Here is a 21,998-nt window from a genome sequence, read left to right on the forward strand (position 1 = left end):
GACCAGGGTGCCAGGCAGCCACTTCACATGGCCATCAGATAAGTGAGCATACCCTTGCATTCATCAACAGGGCATCTTGGGGAGTCCTCCTCTGGGTGTTTGGGTGGGGCTGGGTGTTCCCTGGCAGAAGTAGCAGCCTTGGGGCAGAGGCATGCAGGGCAGGTGTGGGGAACCCCCGGGCACTGGGGCCCTGTCCATCCTCAGCACTGAGCAAGCAACGTGTGAAGCCCTGTCAAGCTGTGGGTGTCCTCCAGAGCCCTTGCGGCCCAAAGGCACACTGTTTGCTGCATACATGTCCTCTGCTGGTCATGCAGATGTCTCCCGTGGTACCTGGCCATCTGCTGTGTGTGTTTTATTGAATTCCAAGGTCCCTGGGGCATGACCCCAAAGAGCCCAATCCCGTGTGGAAACCAAGGCTCTGAGGTCCCCTTGCGGGCATATTGTGTCCTCACTCTTATCTCCTTTCCTCCCACCCCACCTTGGTTTCCCAGAGACCTGGATGCCCGAGCCAAGAACGAGTGCTACCGGGCCACGTTCCGGCTGCCCAGGGACGAGCGCCTGGATGGCCACACAGGCTGTACGCTGTGGACCCCGTTCAACAAACTGCACATCCCTGGCCAGATGTTCATCTCCAGCAACTACATCTGCTTTGCCAGCAAAGAGGAGGACGCATGCCACCTCATCATACCCCTCCGGGAGGTGAGCCCCCACTGCCATGCCAGCTCCACGACATCTGGTGGCGGGCCTATGGAGGGTACAGAGCAAGTCAGCAACTTCCCTGAGCCCCTGCACTGGGGCCAGGCCCCTCCAGCTGCCAGGTTCCCTCAGGGATCCCCTTGACTGCTGGGGAGCAGGGTGGGGTTTGGCATGCCAGAAGCACTCACATTGGGACATGAGGTAACTTCAGGAAAGTCCTGTGCCTCTCCAGTCAAATCCCAGTGGTGTCCAGCAGGTGAGTGTCCCCAAGTCCTGCCTTCCTGGCCCTGCAGTTGGACTTGAGCAAAGTCCTGTCTTGGCTGGGCTTGGAGGACTCTGGACCCTCACCAGCCCCACCATGTCACTCTTGGAGGCCATCTCACTGTTCCTCTCCCAACACTTGCCTTGGCTGTGACTCTGGCTCCAGCAGGGCTGGAAGTCCACTGTCACCTGTCAGGGATGGGGGCAGCTCTCACCTGTCACAGATAAGGGTCAGCTTTCACCTGTCAGGGACGGGACAGCTCTCACCTGTCGGAAGTGTTTTTTCTCAGGTCTCTTAGGCTTCCACAGGGACCTTGAAGGCAAGGCCATTTGTTCTGTGCTGCTGTGAAGGGTGTAGAAAGTGAGGGAGAGGGCCCCTGCCCAGATGGAAAGCACTGACCCCACAGTCACAGCAGGTTCCCCAGCCTCCTCTTCCTCATAGCCCAGCAGAACAGGCGGGCTGTTCAACTCTATGAAGCCCAGTAAGGTTCTTCAGTTATAACCCAAATCACAGTATCTTGATTTTATTAAAAACCCAGAACAGTGACACCTCCCTGCATTTGTACAACACACTCAAACTGTAGGTGCAGCTATGAGCAGGGGTGGGGGGTTCTATGTGCTGCCTCGTTTCCCCAAGGGAAGTCAGAGGCAAAGGACTCAAAAGAGCCACAGACCCAGAAGCTCAAGGCTCAGGTAGCCCCTAACCCCATGTTCCCTTTTTGCACTGGGCCCGTGAGTCTATCCTGGGCGCTGTGCTGACCTGGCCCTGAGACCTGGGGTGGGTGCAGAGGTCTCCTTAGGCCTCAGCTCTATTTCTCCTGATGATCCTACCTTTTTTTTCTTTTTTAAGTTTTACTTTTTATTTTGAAAGAGAGAAACAGAATCCCAAGCAGGTTCCACTCTGTCAGTGCAGAGCCTGAGGTGGGCCTCAAACTCATGAGCTATGAAATCATGACCTGAGCCGAAACTGAGAATTGGTCTATTAACTGAGCCACCCAGACACCCCTGATCCTGCCATTTCTGATGGCAGAGAGCTCTGGCTGAGGCGGGGGCAGACCGTCTGGGGCTCTTGGGATGGGACTGGCCCCGCAGCTAGTCTGGACAGACCCGGCCTGGTGCTGATGATCCTCCTTGCACCCACCAGGGCACTTCACAGGGCCTTCCACTCAGAGCATGCTGTGTGCCCACACCCAGTAGGCTCTTGACTCTGCACCCACCCTCCAAACATGCTCTTCCTGTTGCAGCCTTGGGAAGCAGCATTCCGTCCGTCCGTCCGTCTGCTCAGCTCAGAAGCAGGAGCCGTCCTTGCTCCTGACCTGGCCTTGTTCCCGCATCCCAACCATAGCACGTCCCTTCCTCTCCACAGCCACCTCCTCAAGAGGGTGCTGCCTGCACTGAACCCCATTAGTCCCCTCCTCCCACAGCATGTCAGTGCCCTGCCCCGGCTTGTCCAGCATCTCCTATGATTAGAAGAGTCCCCAGCTGCCTGCTGTGACCTGTGGACCTTTAGTGAACCATTCACTCCTTTTTAGGTCTTAGCTTACATGCATGCAGATGTGCTCACACACACAAACACACACTCATATGCATCTGCACACATACTTATCCACATATACACACACCATACACACACCCACATGCATCTGCACATATACCACACACACACACACGCTCACACACATCTTGCACGCATGTAGATACATGTACACATTACCACCCCTATATGCATTCATGCACATACCTACACGTACATACATACATAAATACACACCATAACACATGTGTGCACTCCTACACGTACATTTGCACACATACATGCACACATAATACACACTCACACATCCCTCTCGTCCTCACTGTTGCCCCAGCTTCTCCAGCCTTTCCTTGTTTGTCAAGCTGGTCCCATCCCTTCCTCAGGGTGTTCGCTGGGAATTCTGCCCTGACGTCTGCCCCAGTTCCTCCCCTGGCTCTACCAGTTCTCAACCTCAGTTGCTACCTCCCTGTACCTCCCTGGAGGTGCCTTCGGCACGAAGCAGCCTGATGGAGTCCTAGCTCACCCTTTGGTCCCTACTCACCTGTGAGAACTATGCTTCACCTACATGTCCATAGTCCAGCCCCTGGGCTGCAGGCTCTGCAGAGGCATCCCTTCAAAGTCCTTTTTGCACCTTCCACACCTGTGATGCTCTGTCCACACGCCTCAAGGTCAGAGCTGGACCCAGGACACACTGTCAGCAAGTGCAAGCAGGACCACTCACTGTGCTTTAGAGTAAGAGAGTAACCGGACATCTTTGGGAAATCAAATGGACCAGCAGCTGGGCTGAGCACCTTTCATTCTGCATCATCATTCTCATGACAGCCCTGCAAGGCTGATATGCTCGCGTCCGCATCAACTGGGAGAAACAAGGCTTAGATGTGCACGTAACTTGCTCAGAGTCACATGTTAGCAAGCAGCAGAGTCCACATATGGATGCAGTGGGGCCCAGAGAGTTCCCCTGACCCCTCACAGCGCCCTGGCCAGGAGAGAACTATGTGAGGCCGCTGTGTCTCAGACGTACAAAACTGTTCAGCTTTCTGTCCCAAGACACAGATGCCTAATAGGTTGGGTTTTTTTTTTTTTTGCCTTCTCAGGTGACTATTGTTGAAAAAGCTGACAGCTCCAGTGTCCTGCCCAGTCCTCTGTCCATTAGCACCAAGAGCAAAATGACCTTCTTGTTCGCCAATCTGAAAGACCGTGATTTTTTAGTTCAGAGGATCTCTGACTTCCTCCAGAAGATGCCATCCAAGCAGCCGGGCGGCAGTGGAGTGGGAAGAAAAGCCAGCACCGTGGAACCGGCCCCAGAGGTAAGAGGGCCCCTTGGGAGCCGTGAGGTGGGGATCGGGGCCAGGGCCAGGGCCTCCATGCTGGAGTCTGATCTTATGGTGCCTGTTGTGGCCTCAGGTGGGGAGGGCACCCTCTAGGTGCAGGATGGAGAGCCTAATCTAGCACCCATCCCGGTATCCCAGCCACACACTGCCTGACCTCACAGGCCTCTCTGTACCCCACCACACCCCCCAGTCCTCTGAGCCTCACCTGTCTGCGCCAAGTCCCATTCCACATAAGAAACCTTCCCTGGCTTGACCAGCCAACCTCATTTCCATCCGTGAGGAACTTTTGCTACACTATCAAGGCCTATCCAGCATGGGTTTATTTACTGGTATTTCTTCTGTCAATCTTTCAGGGATTTTTACAGGGAGAGACCTCCTTTTCATCTATTGTTATTTTTTTTTTAAATTTATTTATTTTGAGGGGCGCCTGGGTGGCGCAGTCGGTTAAGCGTCCGACTTCAGCCAGGTCACGATCTCGTGGTCCGGGAGTTCGAGCCCCGCGTCGGGCTCTGGGCTGATGGCTCAGAGCCTGGAGCCTGTTTCCGATTCTGTGTCTCCCTCTCTCTCTGCCCCTCCCCCGTTCATGCTCTGTCTCTCTCTGTCCCAAAAATAAACATTGAAAAAAAAAAAAAATTTTTTTAAAAAAAAAATTTATTTATTTTGAGAGATTGCGAGTGGGGGAGAGGCAGAGAGTGGGGGAAAGAGAGAATCCCAAGCAGGTGCCATGCTGTCAGCACAGAGCATGATGTGGGGCTCAAACTCACAAACCATGAGATCATGACCTGAGCCAAAATCAAGAGTCAGGTGCTTAACCAACTGAGCCACCCAGGTGCCCAAGACCTCCTTTTTAAAGACTTACCTTCAATATCATTATTACACCAACAAAATTAACAATAATTCCTTAATATCAAAGACAGTTGAGGGGCACCTGGGTTGCTCAGTTGGTTGAGTGTCCCAACTTCGGCTCAGGTCATGATCTCACGGTCCGTGGGGTCAGGCCCCATATCAGGCTCACTGCTGTCAGTGAAGAGCCTGCTTCGGATCCTCTGTCCCCGTCTCTCTCTCTCTCTGGCACTCTCTTGAAAATAAATAAACATAAAAAAAAAAACAAAGACAGTTGAACCTTGAACAATGCAAAGGTTAGGGGCATCGACCCCTCACACAGTCAGAAATCCACGTATAACCTTTGACTCCTCAAAAACTTAACTACTAATAGCCTATTGTTGACTAGATACCTTACAAATAACATAAACAGTTGATTAACATATGCTTTGTATGTTATCTATATATGTATTATATACTGCATTTTTATAATAACGTAAGAGAAAAGAAAGTGTCATTAAGATCATAAGGAGGGGCGCCTGGCTGGCCCAGTTGTTGGAGCATGCAATTTGATCTCGGGGTTGTGAGTTTGAGCCCCACGTTGGGATAGAGATTATTTAAAAGTAAAACCTTTAAAAAAAAAAAAAAAAAGAGGAAGACGAGGAGGATCATAAGGAAAGGAGAATACATTTACAATACTGTATTTATCCAAAAGATCCGTGTGTGAGTGAGGCCGTGCAGTTGGAACTCGTGTTGCTCAGTGGTCAACTGCACGTTTCCCCAAACTTTTTACTATTCAATCGTTTGCGTTGAAGTACAGATAGGTCACATGAGATCAATTGATACGTCTCTTAAATTCCTTTTTATCTGTAGACTTCTGCTCTCTCATTTTTCTTGCAGTGTTTTGTTGAAGGAATTGGGTCATTTGTGCTTTTCCTGATGTGTCCCTTTGTCCCCTATTTTCTGTCAGTTGGTAGTTGGATAGTGAGATCCAGATCAGATTCAGGTTCAGTTGTTTGTGTGTTTAGGGGGCAGATCTACTTGTACGTGGGGTGATTGAGGAGCTACATACTTCCACCAAGAGCTATATTAATACCTGGTCATTGTGTTATGTGCCATTATCAGTCACTGTCGAGCCCTGTATAGATCTGGTAACTCATCAGGGATTGCAAGATGGTGGCACTCTACTACTACCATTCCTTCTGTTTATTAGCTGGAATACTTCCATATTGAGAGGAGCCCCCTCATCAACTACCTAGTTACCTGAGGCACAGTTCGCATAGGAAAGGCAGAGTAAACCTTGTAGCCTTCCTTTTTTTTATTCACCAGTTTTTCAAATGATGAGTCAGTTCCCTAGCATCCTCCAGATGTGATCATGTCATTTGTTATATCTATTTTGTAGTGTAATTATGAACTTACAGATTTGGGCGCCTTGATATGTTTCAATCCATGACAGTTATTATCCTCAGTCCATCTGTGACCAGAGAGAGCCCACTGAGGTTCGCATTTGCACCCTTTTGACACAACCCTGGTCATTTTTGCCTGCTTCCTGGTATGACAAGATGTGTGTTGTGGGTCAATCTGAGTTTGTGAAAACACTTCAAGACTAGAAGAGTCCATATAAAAATCCACATATTTGGCTTCTCTGGAAAAATCTGCGGCCCTGGGTGACAGTGCTCACATTCCCACCAGGTGGCATTGGAGCCAAGAGGTAGCACATGGCCTTCAGCTCCCTAGAGCCCCCACCTGGTCTGGCCCACAGAGACCTTTAAATTTTCCACCCCTGTAATCAATGCTCAGTAAGTTATTAAGCAGGTAAGGAATGGATGGGAAGGGGCCAGACAGAACCTGTTCATTAGAAACATTCAGAAAGGTTTCTTAGAGGAAGTTGGGCTTGATCTGGGATTTCAAGGGAAGAGTAAGTTTAGATTGAGTGGAAAGGGACATGAGCAAGCATGTTGAGCTGCCTTCATGAGGCCCAGCACCACAAAGGACAGGGCTGCCGGGCCAGAGTAAGCACAGGCCCCTGGCCCCTTCTAAATGGTCATCATTCACCCAACACATTCTTATTGCATTTCCATCAGGTGCCAGGTGCTATTCTATGCACTGGGAATAGAGCAGTGAACAGATTAGACAGAGTTCATATTCTAGTGAGAGAAACAGACAATAAAAACAAAGGAAGGGCTCCAATCACATGGCATTTAAGCAGAAGCTTGAAAGAAGGGAACAAGCCATGAAGTATCTGGGGAAAGAGTGTTGGAGGCAGAGGACATAGCAGGTGCAAAGACCCGGAAGTGGAATTGAGCTTGGCACAGGCTACAGAGACAAGCGAAGACCAGTGTGGAAAGTGAGGTTAGAGAGGAGGCAGGAAGCCAGAGCATGGAAGCCTGTAGACCTTGTAAGCACGTTAGTATTGACTCAGTAATACGGGAAGCTGTCAGCACGTTCTGACCAGAGGAGCGACACAATCTGTGCATGCTTTCACAGAACTACTGTGGCGCCTTGTGTTGGGAACAGGTTAGAGGTGCAGCTCCTCAGTACAGAAGCCACACGTGGCTCTTGAGCCCTTAAAATGCGGCTAGTCCAAATCCAAACGTGCCATGAACATAAACTAGACACCAGAGGTTGAAGATTTGCAATGAAAAGAGATCTCAGTAACCTTTTCTATGAATTCTGTGTTGGAATAATCATATATTGGCTATATTGGATCAAATAAAATATGTTGCTAACACTTACCTCACCAATTTCTCTCATGCTTTTTAATATGGCTCCTAGACTGTGTTAAATTACCCACGCTGCTCTCATTCTGTGTCTCCTGGACAGTGCTGGACTAGAGAGTGGCAAAAACAGAAGCGGAGTTGGAAGGCTGTTACAGTAGTCAGGACGTGGGACAATAGAGCCATGGTCGAGGGAGGTAGCAGTGGAGCTGGTGAGAGGTGGTCAAATTCAGGGTGTACTTTTTTGTTTTTCAATTGTGGTAAAAGACACATCACCTAAAAATCACCATGTTAACCATTTTTTTAAAAAAATTTTTTAATGTTTATTTTTGAGAGAGCACAAGCGGGGGAGGGGCAGAGAGAGAGGGAGACACAGAATCCAAAGCAAACTCCAGACTCCAAGCTGTCCACACAGAGCCTGACATGGGGCTTGAACTTGTGAACTGTGAGATCATGACCTGAGCCAAAGTTGGCCACTTAACCGACTGAGCCACCCTGGCACCCCTTACCCATTTTTTTAAGTTTATTTATTTATTTTGAGAGAGACAAAGATAGTGTGAGTGGGGGAGGGGCAGAGAGAGGGGGAGACAAAGAATCCCAATTAGGCTCCAAGCTGTCACTGCAGAACCTGACTTGGGGCTTGAACTCACGAACTGTGAGATCATGACCTGAGCTGAAGTTGGACGTTTAACTGATTGAGACACCCAGGCACCCCACCATCTTAACCATTTTTAAGTGTACAGTTCAGTGGTGTGAAGTACATTCACATCTTGTGTAACCATCACCACCACCCTCATCTGTCCATCAACTCTTTCCGTCTTGCAGAACTGAAACACTCACTCCCTATCCCCCTTCCCTGCCACCTCTGGGAACCACCACTCCCCTTTCTGTTCCTACGAACTTGACTGCCCAAGGTGCGTCTTATAAGAGTTCCTTTTGTGACTGGCTGATCTTATTAATATAATGTCCTCAAGGTTCATCCTCATGGTAGCACATGTCAGAATTTCCTTCCTCTTTAAGGCTGAATAATATCCCATTGTATGTTTATACCATTCATCTTTTGATGGACACTTGGTTTCCTTCCACCCTTTGGCTATTGTGTAATGCTGCTGTGAATGTGGGTGTGCAAATATTTCTTCAAGACCCTGCTTTCAGTTCATACGGATATACCCAGAAGTTGAATTGCTGGGAAGAAGTCAATGGGTAATTCAGTGTTTAATGTTTTGAGGATTTGCCATACCTTTTTCCACAATGACTCTACCATTTTACATTCCCACCAGCAATGCCCAAGGGCTCCAGTTTCTCCCCATCCATGCCAATGCTTGTTATTTTCTGAGTTTTCTAATGGATGTGAAGTGGTATCTCATTGAACTTTGGGTTTGCATTTCCCCAGTGATTAGTGATACCGAGCATCTTTTCATGTCTTACTGGCCATTTGTTTAGCCTCTATGAAAAATGTCTATTCAAGCCCTTCTTCACCTTTTTTAAAATTGGGTTGTTTGTAGTCAAGTTAGAGAAGTTATCTATATATTCTGCATATTGACTCATCAGATATATAATTTGCAAACATTTTCTCTCATTCCATGGGTTGTTTTCTCATTTTGATTATTATGCCTTTTGATACACAGAAGTTCTAAATTTTTATGTAGTCCAGTTTATCTATTTTTCATTTATTTCTTGCACTTTTGATGTCATATCCAAAAAATAATTGCCAATCCAATGTCATGAAGCTTTTTCTCTGTGTTTTGTTCTAAGAGTTTTTTGGCTTAGCTCTTGCATTTAGGTCTGTGCTCCAGTTTTTAGTGAATTTTCATGTATGGTGTGAGGTAAGGGTCCAGCTTCATCATTTTGCATGTGAATATCCAGTTCTCAGCACCATTTGCAATAAAAACTTAACCTGTTCCCCTTGAACAGTCTTGGCACCCTTGTCACACATCATTTGACCATATATTCGAGGGTTCAGTTCTGGGCTTTCAGTTCTGTTCCATTAATCTATATGTCTTTATGCCAGTACCACATTGTTTTAACTATTGCTTTATAGTAATTTTTTTAATGTTTATTTATTTTGAAAGAGAGGATGCAGAAGCAGAGCAAGCGGGAAAGAGAGGATCCCAAGCAGGCTCTGCACTGTCAACACAGAGCCTGACCCGAGGCTCCATCCCACAACTGTGAGATCATGACCTGAGCCGATATCAAGAGTCAGATGCTTAACCAACTGAGCTACCCAGGTGCCCCTGCTTTATAGTAAATTTTTCAATCAGGAAGTATGAAACCTCCAACTTCATTTTCTTTGGCTATTGTTATGGCTTTTTGTGGTCCTGCCCTTGAGATTCCATATAAATTTTAATAGATTTTTTTTTTTCTGCATAAGAGTCATTGGGGGAGGGTGGCACCTGGGTGGCTCAGTCGGTTAAGCGGCCGACTTCGGCTCAGGTCATGATCTTGCGGTTTGTGGGTTTGAGCCCCACGTTGGGCTCTGTGCTGATAGCTCAGAGCCTGGAGCCTGCTTCAGATTCTGTGTCTCTGTTGCTCTCTGCCCCTTCCCTGCTTGCGCTCTGTCTCTCTCTGTCTCTCAAAAAATGAATAAAAACCTTAAAAAAAATTAAAAATTAAAAAAAAAAAGTCATTGGGGTTTTGATGAGGATTGCACTGAATCTGTAGATCACTTTGGGGAGTATTGACATCTTAATCTTATTTCCCCTAATCCACGACCACAAAATGTCTTTGTTTATTTTATGCCTTCTTTAATTTCTTTCAGCAAGATTTTGTAGTTTTCAGCCAACAAGTCTTTCACCTCCTTGACTAGGTTTATCCCTAAGCACTTTATTCTTTTCCATGTTGTCAGAAATGGAATTGTTTTCTTGATTTCCTTTTTGGATTGTTCAGTGTTTGTATATCACATACGTTTTGGAAGTAGATCTGAGGTTAAACTTTTGGGTTTGATACTGGGTATGGGAGAAAGAGGGGGGGTTACAAAGAAATGATGCTGTAGCGTTGACTGTGCAGCTTAGAGAATAAAGCCACCATTTAAGGACCTGGGGAAGATGCAGGAAGAGCAAAATTGGAAGAATTCAGTTTAGGGTGTATGAAGTGTGACGTCAAGCATAACGAACACTAAGAACGGACTACTGAAGAGAACAAACAGAGGTCGTAGTGGCCTTGACGAGAGTTGCTCAGTGGAAAGACAGGAAGAAAAGCCTGACTGGAGTGGCCTTTAACTGGCACAAGGTGACAGGAGCAGGGTCACTTCTAAATCTTACCAAGTTTCCTCAGGAAAAGGCCCAGACCAACTTTAAGAGTGGAAGTTTTGTTTTCAACAAAAGCAGGTGGAAGGGTTAGCTATAAGTAGGTGGGGTCAAACCACTAACGGTAGCATTATTCTAACCGGATATAGAGTCAGCAGCTGTGCTGAGGCAGTAAAGGATCTGAAACACCAATGATAACTCCCAAGAAGAAAGAGCCCTCCCTCAGACCTGGGACAGAGCAGGGCAGGAACCCAGGGGGTAAAACAGAGAGAAGCCTCTGACAGTAGCGGAGATGGATCAGGAAGTCCTAAAGGGAGAGGGCTCCACAGAGAGGTACAGCAGAAGATGGACCCCACTAACGGCTCAGTGCAGAAAGGTACCTGGACCCACATCTCCCTGACATGTATGATATCCTCCTGAAAGTGCAGAAGAATCTATATCATTTAAACACAAGCAACAGAAGATTGTGATTGCACTCCATACAAAGGTATAATTGGGGGGGAAATGAACCAAATAACCTTCCACAGACAATGAAAACACATCAGAACAGTATCCCTCCAAGGCAGATGAAAACTGTACCCTAATATTTCAAAATGATCTAAAAAGAATTAGAGGGGTACCTGGGTGGCTCAGTCGGTTAGGCGTCTGACTTCAGCTCAGGTCATGATCTCATGGTCTGTGAGTTCGAGCCCCGCGTTGGGCTCTGTGCTGACAGCTCAGAGCCTGGAGCCCTTTTCAGATTCTGTGTCTCCCTCTGTCTCTGCCCCTCCCCTATTCATGCTCTGTCTCTCTGTGTCTCAAAAATAAATAAACGTTAAAAAAATTTTTTTTAAAGAATTAGAAATGACAGAAACTACTGAAGAATGGTATAAATAGAACTTTTAGAAAGCTCAGAAACAAAGTGACCAGTCAAAAGAAAAGAGAGTTGACAAGAGTCAGAAAAGAATTAGAAAAAAACTACAGAAATATTTCAGAAATAAGTGTCACATACAAAAAGACAGGGGCGCCTGGGTGGCTCAGTTAAGTGTCTGACTCTTGAGCTCAGCTCAGGTCTTGATCTTAGGGTCATGAGTTCAAGCCCTGCATCAGGCTCCATGCTGGGTGTGGAGCCTACTTAAAAAAAAGAAAGGAAGCATAAGAGACTCTTAAAAACTGAGAACAAACTGAGGGTTGATGGGGGGTGGGAGGGAGGGGAGGGTGGGTGATGGGTATTGAGGAGGGCACCTTTTGGGATGAGCACTGGGTGTTGTATGGAAACCAATTTGACAATAAATTTCATATGTTGAAAAATAAATAAATAAATAAATAAAATTTAAAAAATAAATAAAAAAGAAAGGAAGAAAAATAAGTATTGCACAAGGAGAATGCAACAATGAATATATATCAAAGGATAAGGGAGGGTTGGGGGTCAGAGGAGGGCAAAACAAGTGAAGAAAGAGAAAAAAATAGCCAAAAGCCATAGTATAGAAGGCAGGCAAAGAAGATCCAACTTATGTTTAATGTAGGTCCCTGGAACTGAAAACCAAAGAGCGTAGATAAAATAACAACTGATAGAAACTACCAGTCACGAAAACTTTTCTGAGTATAAAAAGACTTGAACATGCACAGTGGAAGGGCCTGTTGTACGACTGGGAAAACCAGTACAGAATAGCCAATAATTGTTACAGAACATGGTAAAAACTAAAGATTTGAGGGGCACGTGGGTGGCACAGTCAGTTAAGCTCCTGACTTTGGCTCAGGTCTTCGTGTCATGGCTCATGAGTTAAAGCCCTACGTCAGGCTCTGTGCGGACAGCTCAGAGCCTGGAGCCCGCTTCAGATTCTGTGTCTCCCCCTCTCTCTGCTGTTACCCTGTGCTCGCTCTCTCTCTCTCTCTCTCTCTCTCTCTCAAAAATAAATAAACATTAATAAAAAATAAAGATTTGAAAAAATTGGGAGGACAACCAATCCAAAAAGACCAAGTCATTTATGAAAGAATAAAATCAGACTGGGATCAGACTTTTATTTCTTTTTTTAATGTTTATCTATTTATTTTGAGAGAAAGAAAAAGAGCGTGAGCGGGGGGCAGTGGCAGAAAGAAAGAGAGAGAGAGAGAGAGAGAGAGAGAGAATCCCAAGCAGGCTTCTCACTCTCAGTGCAGAGCACAATGCAGGGCTTGATCTCACGAACCGTAAAATCATGACCTGAGCCAAAATCAAAAGTCAGAAGGATGCTTAACTGACTGAACCACCCAGGTGCCCCTGGGATCAGACTTTCAGATAACATTTTATACAAACAGTAACACCTCTAAGATATACAATTTTTAATAAAAATTATGCCTCACAGATTTTCTATCTGGCAAACTGAGGTTCAGGCAGTAAGTAAAGAATATGTAGGAATTTAAGAAATGTACCAGCTCTTGAAGAATCTAATTAAGAACAATGTTCAGACAACCCAGAGACGTTTGGAGAAGCTTTGACTGAAGGTCTGGTGGGCACGTTGAATGTATTTGTAGAAACCAGACTAGCAAATGAGAATGAAATTGACAGACACTGTGTACATTTTCTATGCTCTGACAAGAAACAGTACAATGAAAACATGAGGTAAGAAGGCCTGGAAAGTAGAAAAAGCTCATTGCTTGCCTTGTTAACTAAGAGTGAAAGTAAATCACTGTATGTTGGCAGTGAAAGAGAGGAGAGAGGGGAGGAAAGGGTTACTCACTAATTTCAGTATTGCCCATAGCAGGGAGTCAACAGGGTCTAGAAAGAAAGGACCAGGGTACTAGATAAAGATGTTATTATAAAGGTGGGTATTAGAACATAAAGGCACACTTTCTAGGAAAAAAAAAAAAAAAACTTGAGGGGGAAAGGATACAGTGAGTTTAAACAACTCTTTTGAGAATTTTGTATAAAAGTCAGCCAAGAATAAGAGGTCACTTTTCAGTTGGAGCATGACACATATACTCTAAAAAGCGCACAGATCGTAAGTGATAGCTCAGTGAACACAACGTGTGAGCACCACCCAGTTGAGGCACATAGGAGGGTCTGTGGGGCCAGCTCTGGCTACATCCAGTTGCCTAGAGGAAGGTCCTGGAGGTGGAGGGGTGAGATTCGGAGCCAGAATGGAGGGGGCCAGACCTGGCCTGCCTGTGAGGCCACACATGCAGGAAGGCTGGCTGGTAGGCATGGCTGTAATGGACTTCAGATTGCTCCTCGGTCAGTTAAACAGGAGGCCAGAGGTTTGAGATTTGATTCAGCAGGAAGTGAGGCGGGCAGGTGGCTCCCGAGATTTGCACTGGAATGTGTGAGGTGGTCAGCTGCAGGAAGGGGAGGGACTAGCCTAGGAAAACACAGGACTCCCAGGCATCACGGCCTGTGAGCTCACTGTGGCTCTGGTGACTGTCACACAGGACGGTCACATCCTTGAGTCTGTCTCTTTTTCTGGCACTGAGAGTTTGATCCTCTGAGGTGCTCTGTGGCCTACAAGTCCGTTCGCAGTCCTGGTCCCTTTGGGGAACCTCAGGCAGGAAGCAGAATCTCTATATTAGGGCTCTGTTGGTCTGGACTGGGGTTGTACCCTGTGGTTTGAGCGATTTGTCATGAAAGTTTATTTCTGAATTTCTTTTTATTTTTTTAAGTTTATTTATTTTGAGACAGAGCGCAAGTGGGGGAGGGATGGAGAGAGAGGAAGAGAGAGAGAATCCCAAGCAGGCTCTGTGCTGCGATGTGGAGCTCAAACCCACGAAGCTGTGAGATCATGACCTGAGCTGAAACCATGAGTCAGACACTTAACCAGCTGAGCCACCCAGGTGCCCCTATTTCTGAATTTCTGAAATCAGCCAGGAGCAGAAGGATGCACTGTGGATGGGAACCTAGCAGAGTTCTCTTCTTTTTTTTTTTTTTTTTTCCTTTTTTCCGTCTTTATTAAAAACAGCACCTCTGGGGTAAAATTAACATACAACATGCCATATATATCCAAAGAATACAGTTTGGTGAGTTTAACATGTATTCCTTGTGAAACCATCACCACAGCCAAGAAGAGGGTTTTCTTACAGGGAACACAGAGACAGTGAGGTACTGCAAGAAGCCATCCAGCACCCCTACCCCTGCCACTTGGTGGATGGGACCATGGCAGGGGGGTCACAGACAACAGGACCCAGACTGGAGCATGACACACAGAGGAGGAGCTTACTGGCTCACAAGCCAAGAAGTCCATGCAGTCAGCCACCTATCCCCAGAGAGGCCTCTCCCCATTGGACTGGGCTTTCTGCCAAGAGGGCAATGTTCCCAGGTGGTGTATAGACCAGGATGCTGGCAGCAGCCCTGCATCCTCCTTGGCTCCTCCTGACATTCCCTGTGGTCACCACAACATTTCCTTGGTGGCGCCTGGGTGATGCAGTGCCTTCAACCCACCCTGAGCCCAGGGGCAGGAAATGCTGATTAGTTCAGGGCCATCACCCCAGTTCTTGGTGGAGTCCATTGGGTGTGGGGCCCAGAGGGAAGAGAGATGTGCCCCCCACATGCTGGGGTGCCTGGGTGGCTCAGTTGGTTAAGTGTCCGACTTCAGCTCAGGTCATGATCTCAGGGTTCATGGGTTCGAGCCCCGCATTGGACTCTGTGCTAACAGCTCGGAGTCTGGAACCTGCTTCAGATTCTGTGTCTCCCTCTGTCTCTGCCCCTCCCCAACTCATGCTCTGTCTGTCTCTTTCTCTCTCAAAAACGAATAAACATTTTTAAAAAAATTTTTAATGGGGAGCTGCTACTGGCAAGAGGGGAGCCAGTGACATGTGTCCACCTAAGAGCAGTGTTGTTCCCACCAGCAGGTGCTCAGGGAGGAAGCTGAGGGGAGAATAGAATGGGCGCCAGCTCTGGACCACCTGACCCCCTGGGCCAGGGGACAAGATAAGCACAGGCCATTACATCAAGCTCACCTGGAATTCAGGTCCCTGCAGGCTGAACAGTGGACAAGCAGGGGGCAGATGTCAGGTGTCACCCACTGCCGGTGCTTCCCTGAGGAGATAGGTTTGCCTGGGGAGGGGTTCCAGAAAACCAGGGGAAGAGCTCTGAAGGTTAAGGTTCTCCTGCAGACCTTCATCCCCGATGCCTCCCTTCCCTGCTGCCAGCCCCACATTGCCCTCCACCCTGGGACGTTCCCAGAACCATACCAGGGTCCATTTCTCTTGCCCTTTGGCTCTCTGTGCAGTGGGAAAGTGGATTGCCAGGCTCCTACATGGAGGAGGCCCTCTTCTAACATAAGGCCCTGTTCCTGGTTAGCCCCTGTGGGGGGTGTACCCCGTGGCAGAGATCGGGACTCCTCCTTACACACACCCAGTCCTAGTGTGCTGGAAGCCACTGCATACTGGTGAAGAGAACCCAGCCTCAAGCTGGCATAGGTGTCCAGAGCAAAGAGGTGGTGTGGCCACTGAAGACTGCACCACACGCTAGACATGTGGACCAGAGGAAGACAGAAGCAGGGAGCTTTGGGGGCAATAACCAGCCCTCCAGAAGCCCCTTCTTCTTTGAGGGGACCTTGAGGGCACAGTGGACAGGTTGCCTGAGGGAGAGAGGACAGGAGAGGGCTCCTTCCCTCAATTGGCAGTCATCAAGGGCACACGCAGAAGGGATGGCCTCAATCAGGACTCTGGCGATCTGGAAAGGGCAGGCCGGGCCATCAGGTCAGGACTGTGCTGGCCGACCTGGCCCCAGTGTCGCCCTGCCTCTGCTCCACTTTCCCTGTATGACTGGTCGCCTGGGCTCCATGGGACCCACTGCACTTTCTTGACAGTCCCAGCGTGAGCTGATCCCTGTGACCAGGGGCCGTGTGCTCAAACGTCAGGCAGCACTACTATGGGACAATCTGGGCAGATGTACTTACCCCTTCAGCAGGGTCTATACCCCAGAGGCTGGAGTGAGGAAGGTGCCCCAGGGAGCAACGAGCACCACCAACCATGCCCTTGAGGGGCACACAGGGGCTCCGGGCCCTGACCTCAGAGAAGGCCTGGCAGCATGGGCCTTAGGACCCTTCCCCTAAGAGATCAGCCACTGTGAAAGGGCTTGGTGAAAGGAAGACAGCGTGGATGTCCTGCTGGGCCACAGCATGGCCTCCTGCTCAGCCAGACCTGGTGCTTCTCTGCCCATACTTCCCACCCACCTCAGTCCAGCAGCCAGCACTTGTGACTGACGTGCAAGTCAGAGGCCCCACAGGGGCTCACTCACTGGGTGCCTTCCCTTCTGTGTTGTGTTTTTCAGCCTTGCCCAGCTCCTCCAAAGGCGTCAGATCAGCTCACCAGCCCCTCCACACCCTTTGGTGGCCGCCAAAGCTCCAGCGTGCAGGATGCACCGACCTCTTCCCAGGGTCTGCTCAAACTCTTCCAGAGAAATTCGCCCATGGAGGACCTGGGGGCCAAGGGGGTGAGCCAGAGCATGGACTCCGCTGCCATGTAGGACCCAGGCCTGGGAGGAGGCCAGGGACATCCTGCCTAACCCAAGGGGCACAGTTGATCACCACAGTCTCTAAGCCTCTGCAGGGAGGTTCATTTCCCTGATGCCTGCGGCTGGTGCTGTGCCAAGCCCAGCCTGGGCCCTCGGCATTTTTATCAGGAGCCTTTGTAAATCTTCATTCTAGATGGAGGAGGGCCCAACACCTGCACCTCAGCCCCTGGCTGACTGGTGCTCACAGACCCCATCTGCTTCTCCCCCAGGCTAAGGAGAAGATGAAAGAGGAGTCGTGGAACATTCACTTCTTTGAGTACGGGCGTGGTATGTGCATGTACCGCACAGCCAGAACGCGGGAGCTGGTGCTGAAAGGCATCCCCGAGAGCCTCCGGGGAGAGCTGTGGCTCCTCTTCTCTGGTGAGCTGCCCCAGCTTCAGCCCGGATCCTCGGGGGCCCCTGCACGAGAGCTCCACTGAGTCAGCCAGGCGGGAACGGCCAGCCCTTTACAAGGCCGAAAGGGGGCTCTCGTCTGTGAGGGGCCCACGTCAGGAAAGCCACCGTGGGGAGCAGACACCAAGGACAGGGTGCCGTCTCCCGGCTGGTACCTTCCCACTTGCAGTGAGAGGCAGGTCCCCTGAGGCCTCCTTTCCTTGGGACAGGCCCTGACAGCATACACTCTCCTTGGCCACTTGGACAGTTTCATGAGAATGCTGTTTAAACTCTGGTGGGGACAACCCCTCCCAGGAGCAGTCACAAGGGAACCTTTGTCTCACCCCTCTTAACGGACCCCAGAGTTCCACTTCTCTTCTGTGGTGCATTGACATCTCCAGCCTGCCCTGTCACTGCCCCCACGGTCTCAGGAGGGGAGGAGGAGGAGAGAGAGACAGCTGGCAGCTGTGTCTCCACAGGGGCCTGGAATGAGATGGTGACTCACCCTGGCTACTACGAGGAGCTGGTGGAGAAGTCCACAGGGAAGTACAGCCTGGCCACAGAGGAGATTGAGCGAGATCTCCACCGCTCCATGCCTGAGCACCCCGCCTTCCAGAACGAGCTCGGGATTGCTGCTCTCCGGCGGGTGCTGACCGCCTACGCTTTCCGAAACCCCACCATCGGCTACTGTCAGGTAAAGGGGATTGGCCAGACCCAGAGACCACATCTCTCACCAGCAGCTCCTACAAGCAGAGCCTGGCGCCCTGGGCCTTAGCGATGGCCTCACAGACTGTGACTGTGCCCCCCGACCCCCCGGGAAAAGCCCGATCACAGATAGAGGTGTAATTAGAAACAGTATTAATTGCTCGCTCTCCTGTGTGCCCTGGCCTGGGTCCTGGAGCATTTGACTGTTTAGTGTTTGTGGTAAAATGTAAACAACGTGTTAAGCGTACGCTTCAGTGGCGTGAAGTGTGTCATTGTGCAGCCATCCCCACCATCCATCTCCAAAACTCTTCTCATCTTGCAAAACTGAAGCTCTGTACTCCTGAAAACAACCTCCCTGGCAGCCCCCCTTCTTCTTTCCGTCTCGATGGATTTGCCCTCTCTAAGTGCCTCATCTGAATGCAGTCACACGCTGTTTGTCGTTCTGTGGCTGGCTTCGTTCGCACAGGGTCCTCAAGGTTCATCTGTGTTGTATTACATGTCAGAATTTCCTTCCTTTTGGAGGCTGAATAATATTCATTCTGTGTATATATCGTACTTGGTCCATCCATCCATCTGTACACAGATGCTGGGTTTGCTTCTGCCTTCTGGCTATTGTGAATGCGCCGTGAGCATGCGTGTGCAGTATCTGTTCCTGTCCCTGCTTTCATTTCTTTCGTGTGTATACCCAGAAGTGAAATTGCTGGATCGAATGGTAATTCTACCTTTAATTTCTTTTTTTTAGGGATTGCCATAGTGTTTCCCAGCAGCTGCACCATTTTACATTCCCACCAGCAGTGCACGAGAGTTCCAGTAACCCCACATCCTCACCAAACTTGTTTTCTGGTCTTTTGATAAGAGTTGTCCTAATGGCATGAGTGTGGTGGCATCTCATGGTGATTTTGATTTGCATTTCTGGTGGCATTTGATTTCACATACAGGGGACATTTTCCTGGCCCAGTCACATGGCTTTCTGTTTCCCTGAGACTGCAATCTGGATTTCAGGGAGCATGCCACCTCCTCAAAGGTCACTTTCTATAAAACCAGTGTTCTGCATGACGTGTCGCCGGTTCACAGAAAGTCAGGGCGCTGGCTTTAAAGAATTTTTAAGATAATCACCACCACCAAAGCGTTCTTCTTACAAGCCTGTGTATCAGCTCAGGCCGTGTACGGTCCCATTTGGCCTCGGCCGCCCTGCTGCCACGTAGCTGTCATGGGCGGCTCACTTACACATCTTCCTGGCCCGTGTCACACCTCCGACACTAAAAACCACTCTGAAGAAGTAGCGTCACATGCTCATATCCTCCTCAGCTTTCCAAGTGCCCACTGGCTCGACTTGAGGGACTTGGCAGATGGTTTTTGTCCAATCGATTTCCTGAAAATTGCCTTTTGGCAAGTTGCCTGGAGTTGGGTGGGAGGCCATGCAGGACACTGGGTGGGAGAACGGTCAGTTAGTTATATGCAGTGGCCAGCTCCGGGAGCCTCCCTTGCTGTCTCTGTGCTCACAGGCCATGAACATCGTCACCTCAGTGCTCCTGCTCTATGGCAGCGAGGAGGAGGCCTTCTGGCTGCTGGTGGCCCTCTGTGAGCGCATGCTGCCCGACTACTACAACACCAGAGTGGTGGGTGAGTGCCTGCGGCCCGGCTTTCCCTGCAGGGGTAGCGGCCTCCCTGTGCCAGGCTCTCCACTGAGCACACAGCACAAGTGAGTGGAGGCCTCACAGATGTGCAACAGGCTACAGACAGTCACGGCTCCCTTTCTACAGATGAAGAGGCTGGAAAGTGGAGACCCAAACACAGACCCCCTACCATCTCACTGAGCCTTTACACGTTGCCCTCAGAGTGGCTGGCAATGAGAAGATACTACACAGTCAGTGGTTTTTAAAGGAGAGCCTGGGGCCTAAATTCTCATCCATCCAACTCTTCCTAAGCCTTTTTTTTAAGTTTATTTTTATTTATTTTTGATAGAGAGCAAGTAGGGAAGGGGCAGAGAGAGAATCCTAAGCAGGCTCCGCGCTGTCAGCACAGAGTCCGATGCAGGGTTCGAACTCACGAACCACAAGATCGTGACCTGAGCCAAAATCAAGAGTTGGACAATTAACTGACTGAGCCATTCAGGCGCCCCTTAAGTCTTTTTATTGTACAAAATTTCCAGTATCACAGCCAGAGCATGTAGTACATCCCCATGCACCTGTAAACCCAGCTTCAACTATTATGAGCACAGCCAGTAGAATCGGTGCTATTAAATGAAAATGCACTGGCAAATGTGTTTAATTACATTATATAATTAAGTCTGTTATTCTAAGATGTCCTTCCTCTACCATTTGGTTTTGGGGGTCTCCCCTCTTGGGGTCCATTATAAGCACATCTGTTCACAAGCTTCAGGGCAGAACACACAGAAGCCCCCCAAAGCCCCTGTTTACTTCTGACACTTCTGGAAGGGAGAAATCTGTATTTCCCCAAAAGAAAATCCAACTGCAGTGGAAGAAATTATTCTTTTCACATGGTGGTTTGGAAGCTGTAGAAAGGAACCCCGCAGCGTGTTTTTCTTTCCTGTTTTCTCCACTCCACCCCCTCCAGCCCTCCGTGTAAGCGGAATTGGCCAAGGATCAGACGGACTTCCTGCATCTCACCCTGGCACCACCCCCCCCCCCCGCCCCCATGAGGACCTGCCTGAGCCAGGAACAGGCTTATCATTCAGACCCCTTCGTCCTCTCCCCAGGGGCCCTGGTGGATCAAGGCATCTTTGAAGAGCTGACGAGAGACTTCCTGCCCCAGCTCTCCGAGAAGATGCAGGACCTGGGGGTGATTTCCAGCATCTCACTCTCCTGGTTCCTGACCCTCTTCCTCAGCGTCATGCCCTTCGAGAGCGCTGTGGTCATTGTTGACTGCTTCTTCTACGAGGGCATCAAGGTGATCCTGCAGGTGGCCTTGGCCATCCTGGATGCCAACATGGAGCAGCTACTGGGCTGCAGCGACGAGGGCGAGGCCATGACCGTCCTGGGCAGGTGACCGAGCCGGACTCCCTCCTCCTGCGGGGTTGCTGGCCGGCACCCCCACGGGTGGCAGAACCTGACCCCTCAGCAGCCCTGGGCATGCCTCACTCAGCATTCAGTGATGTGCCCACCAAGCACACTCCAAGTGGCAGGGGACAGCCTCTTTTCTGATGGGAGACAGAATGGCACTGGGCAGTGATAGCTCTGGGAGCAGATAAAATGGGTGGTGGACCAGAGCACACTGGGCTGGAGGACCTGGGGGGCAAAAGGCAGCTGGAACAGCATGGCCTCCAGCCTCTAGCAAAGGCTGAGCATCTGCTCTTCTCTCAAAGCAGTCCTGATGGCACCTTCCCCAGCTCAGCAACCTCACTCCCCATCACCTTCACCTAGATGGAGGGTCCCATGCTGGGCTTGTTCTAACCACTGTCACCTAAGGCCCAGAGTCATCCTGGCCACCACCTCCTCCCGCAGCCCCTGCAGCCCATCCTCGTAGACTCTCTGTGATCCAGCCCCTCTTCTCCACCCGTACCGTCTCCGTGCACGCGCACAGTACCCCTGCCCTGGGCCCTGGGCCTGCTTCATTACTGTTTTCCCTGCTCCAGCCCCACCCACCAGCACCCACAGGGCTCTCCTTAGAGTCTGACCTTGTGGCTCCCCATGCCACTATAGTAGTTGTCCTCTGGACAAAGGAGCTGAGTCCCCCAGCCTGGCCCTCAAGCCCCTTAAACCCAGACCCCCCCCCCCCCCCAGCCCTGGCCTCACACCAGCCTGGGCCCACATGTTGGCCATGTGTCTGTGTCCATCCTGGAACACTCCTGGCCACCCAGGCCTGCCAAGGACGCCGCCACCTGCC

At 49.7% G+C, this 21,998-nt stretch overlaps 1 protein-coding gene across 2 annotated transcripts in view; it reads left to right on the forward strand.

Annotated features, from left to right (window-relative positions):
* The window catches only part of TBC1D9B (TBC1 domain family member 9B), a 47,522-nt gene that overhangs the window by 14,668 nt on the left and 10,856 nt on the right, over positions 1-21,998 (forward strand). For both annotated transcript variants that reach the window (XM_030316022.1, XM_030316031.1), the window contains exons 6-12: positions 492-699; positions 3,586-3,798; positions 16,833-16,994; positions 17,285-17,435; positions 17,927-18,141; positions 19,658-19,775; positions 20,872-21,157. In XM_030316022.1, the coding sequence (XP_030171882.1) occupies positions 492-699; positions 3,586-3,798; positions 16,833-16,994; positions 17,285-17,435; positions 17,927-18,141; positions 19,658-19,775; positions 20,872-21,157 (1,353 nt within the window). The remainder of the gene's footprint in view (positions 1-491; positions 700-3,585; positions 3,799-16,832; positions 16,995-17,284; positions 17,436-17,926; positions 18,142-19,657; positions 19,776-20,871; positions 21,158-21,998) is intronic.

The sequence above is a fragment of the Lynx canadensis genome, chromosome A1 (genome assembly GCF_007474595.2).
Source record: "Lynx canadensis isolate LIC74 chromosome A1, mLynCan4.pri.v2, whole genome shotgun sequence".
Taxonomy (NCBI): domain Eukaryota; kingdom Metazoa; phylum Chordata; class Mammalia; order Carnivora; family Felidae; genus Lynx; species Lynx canadensis.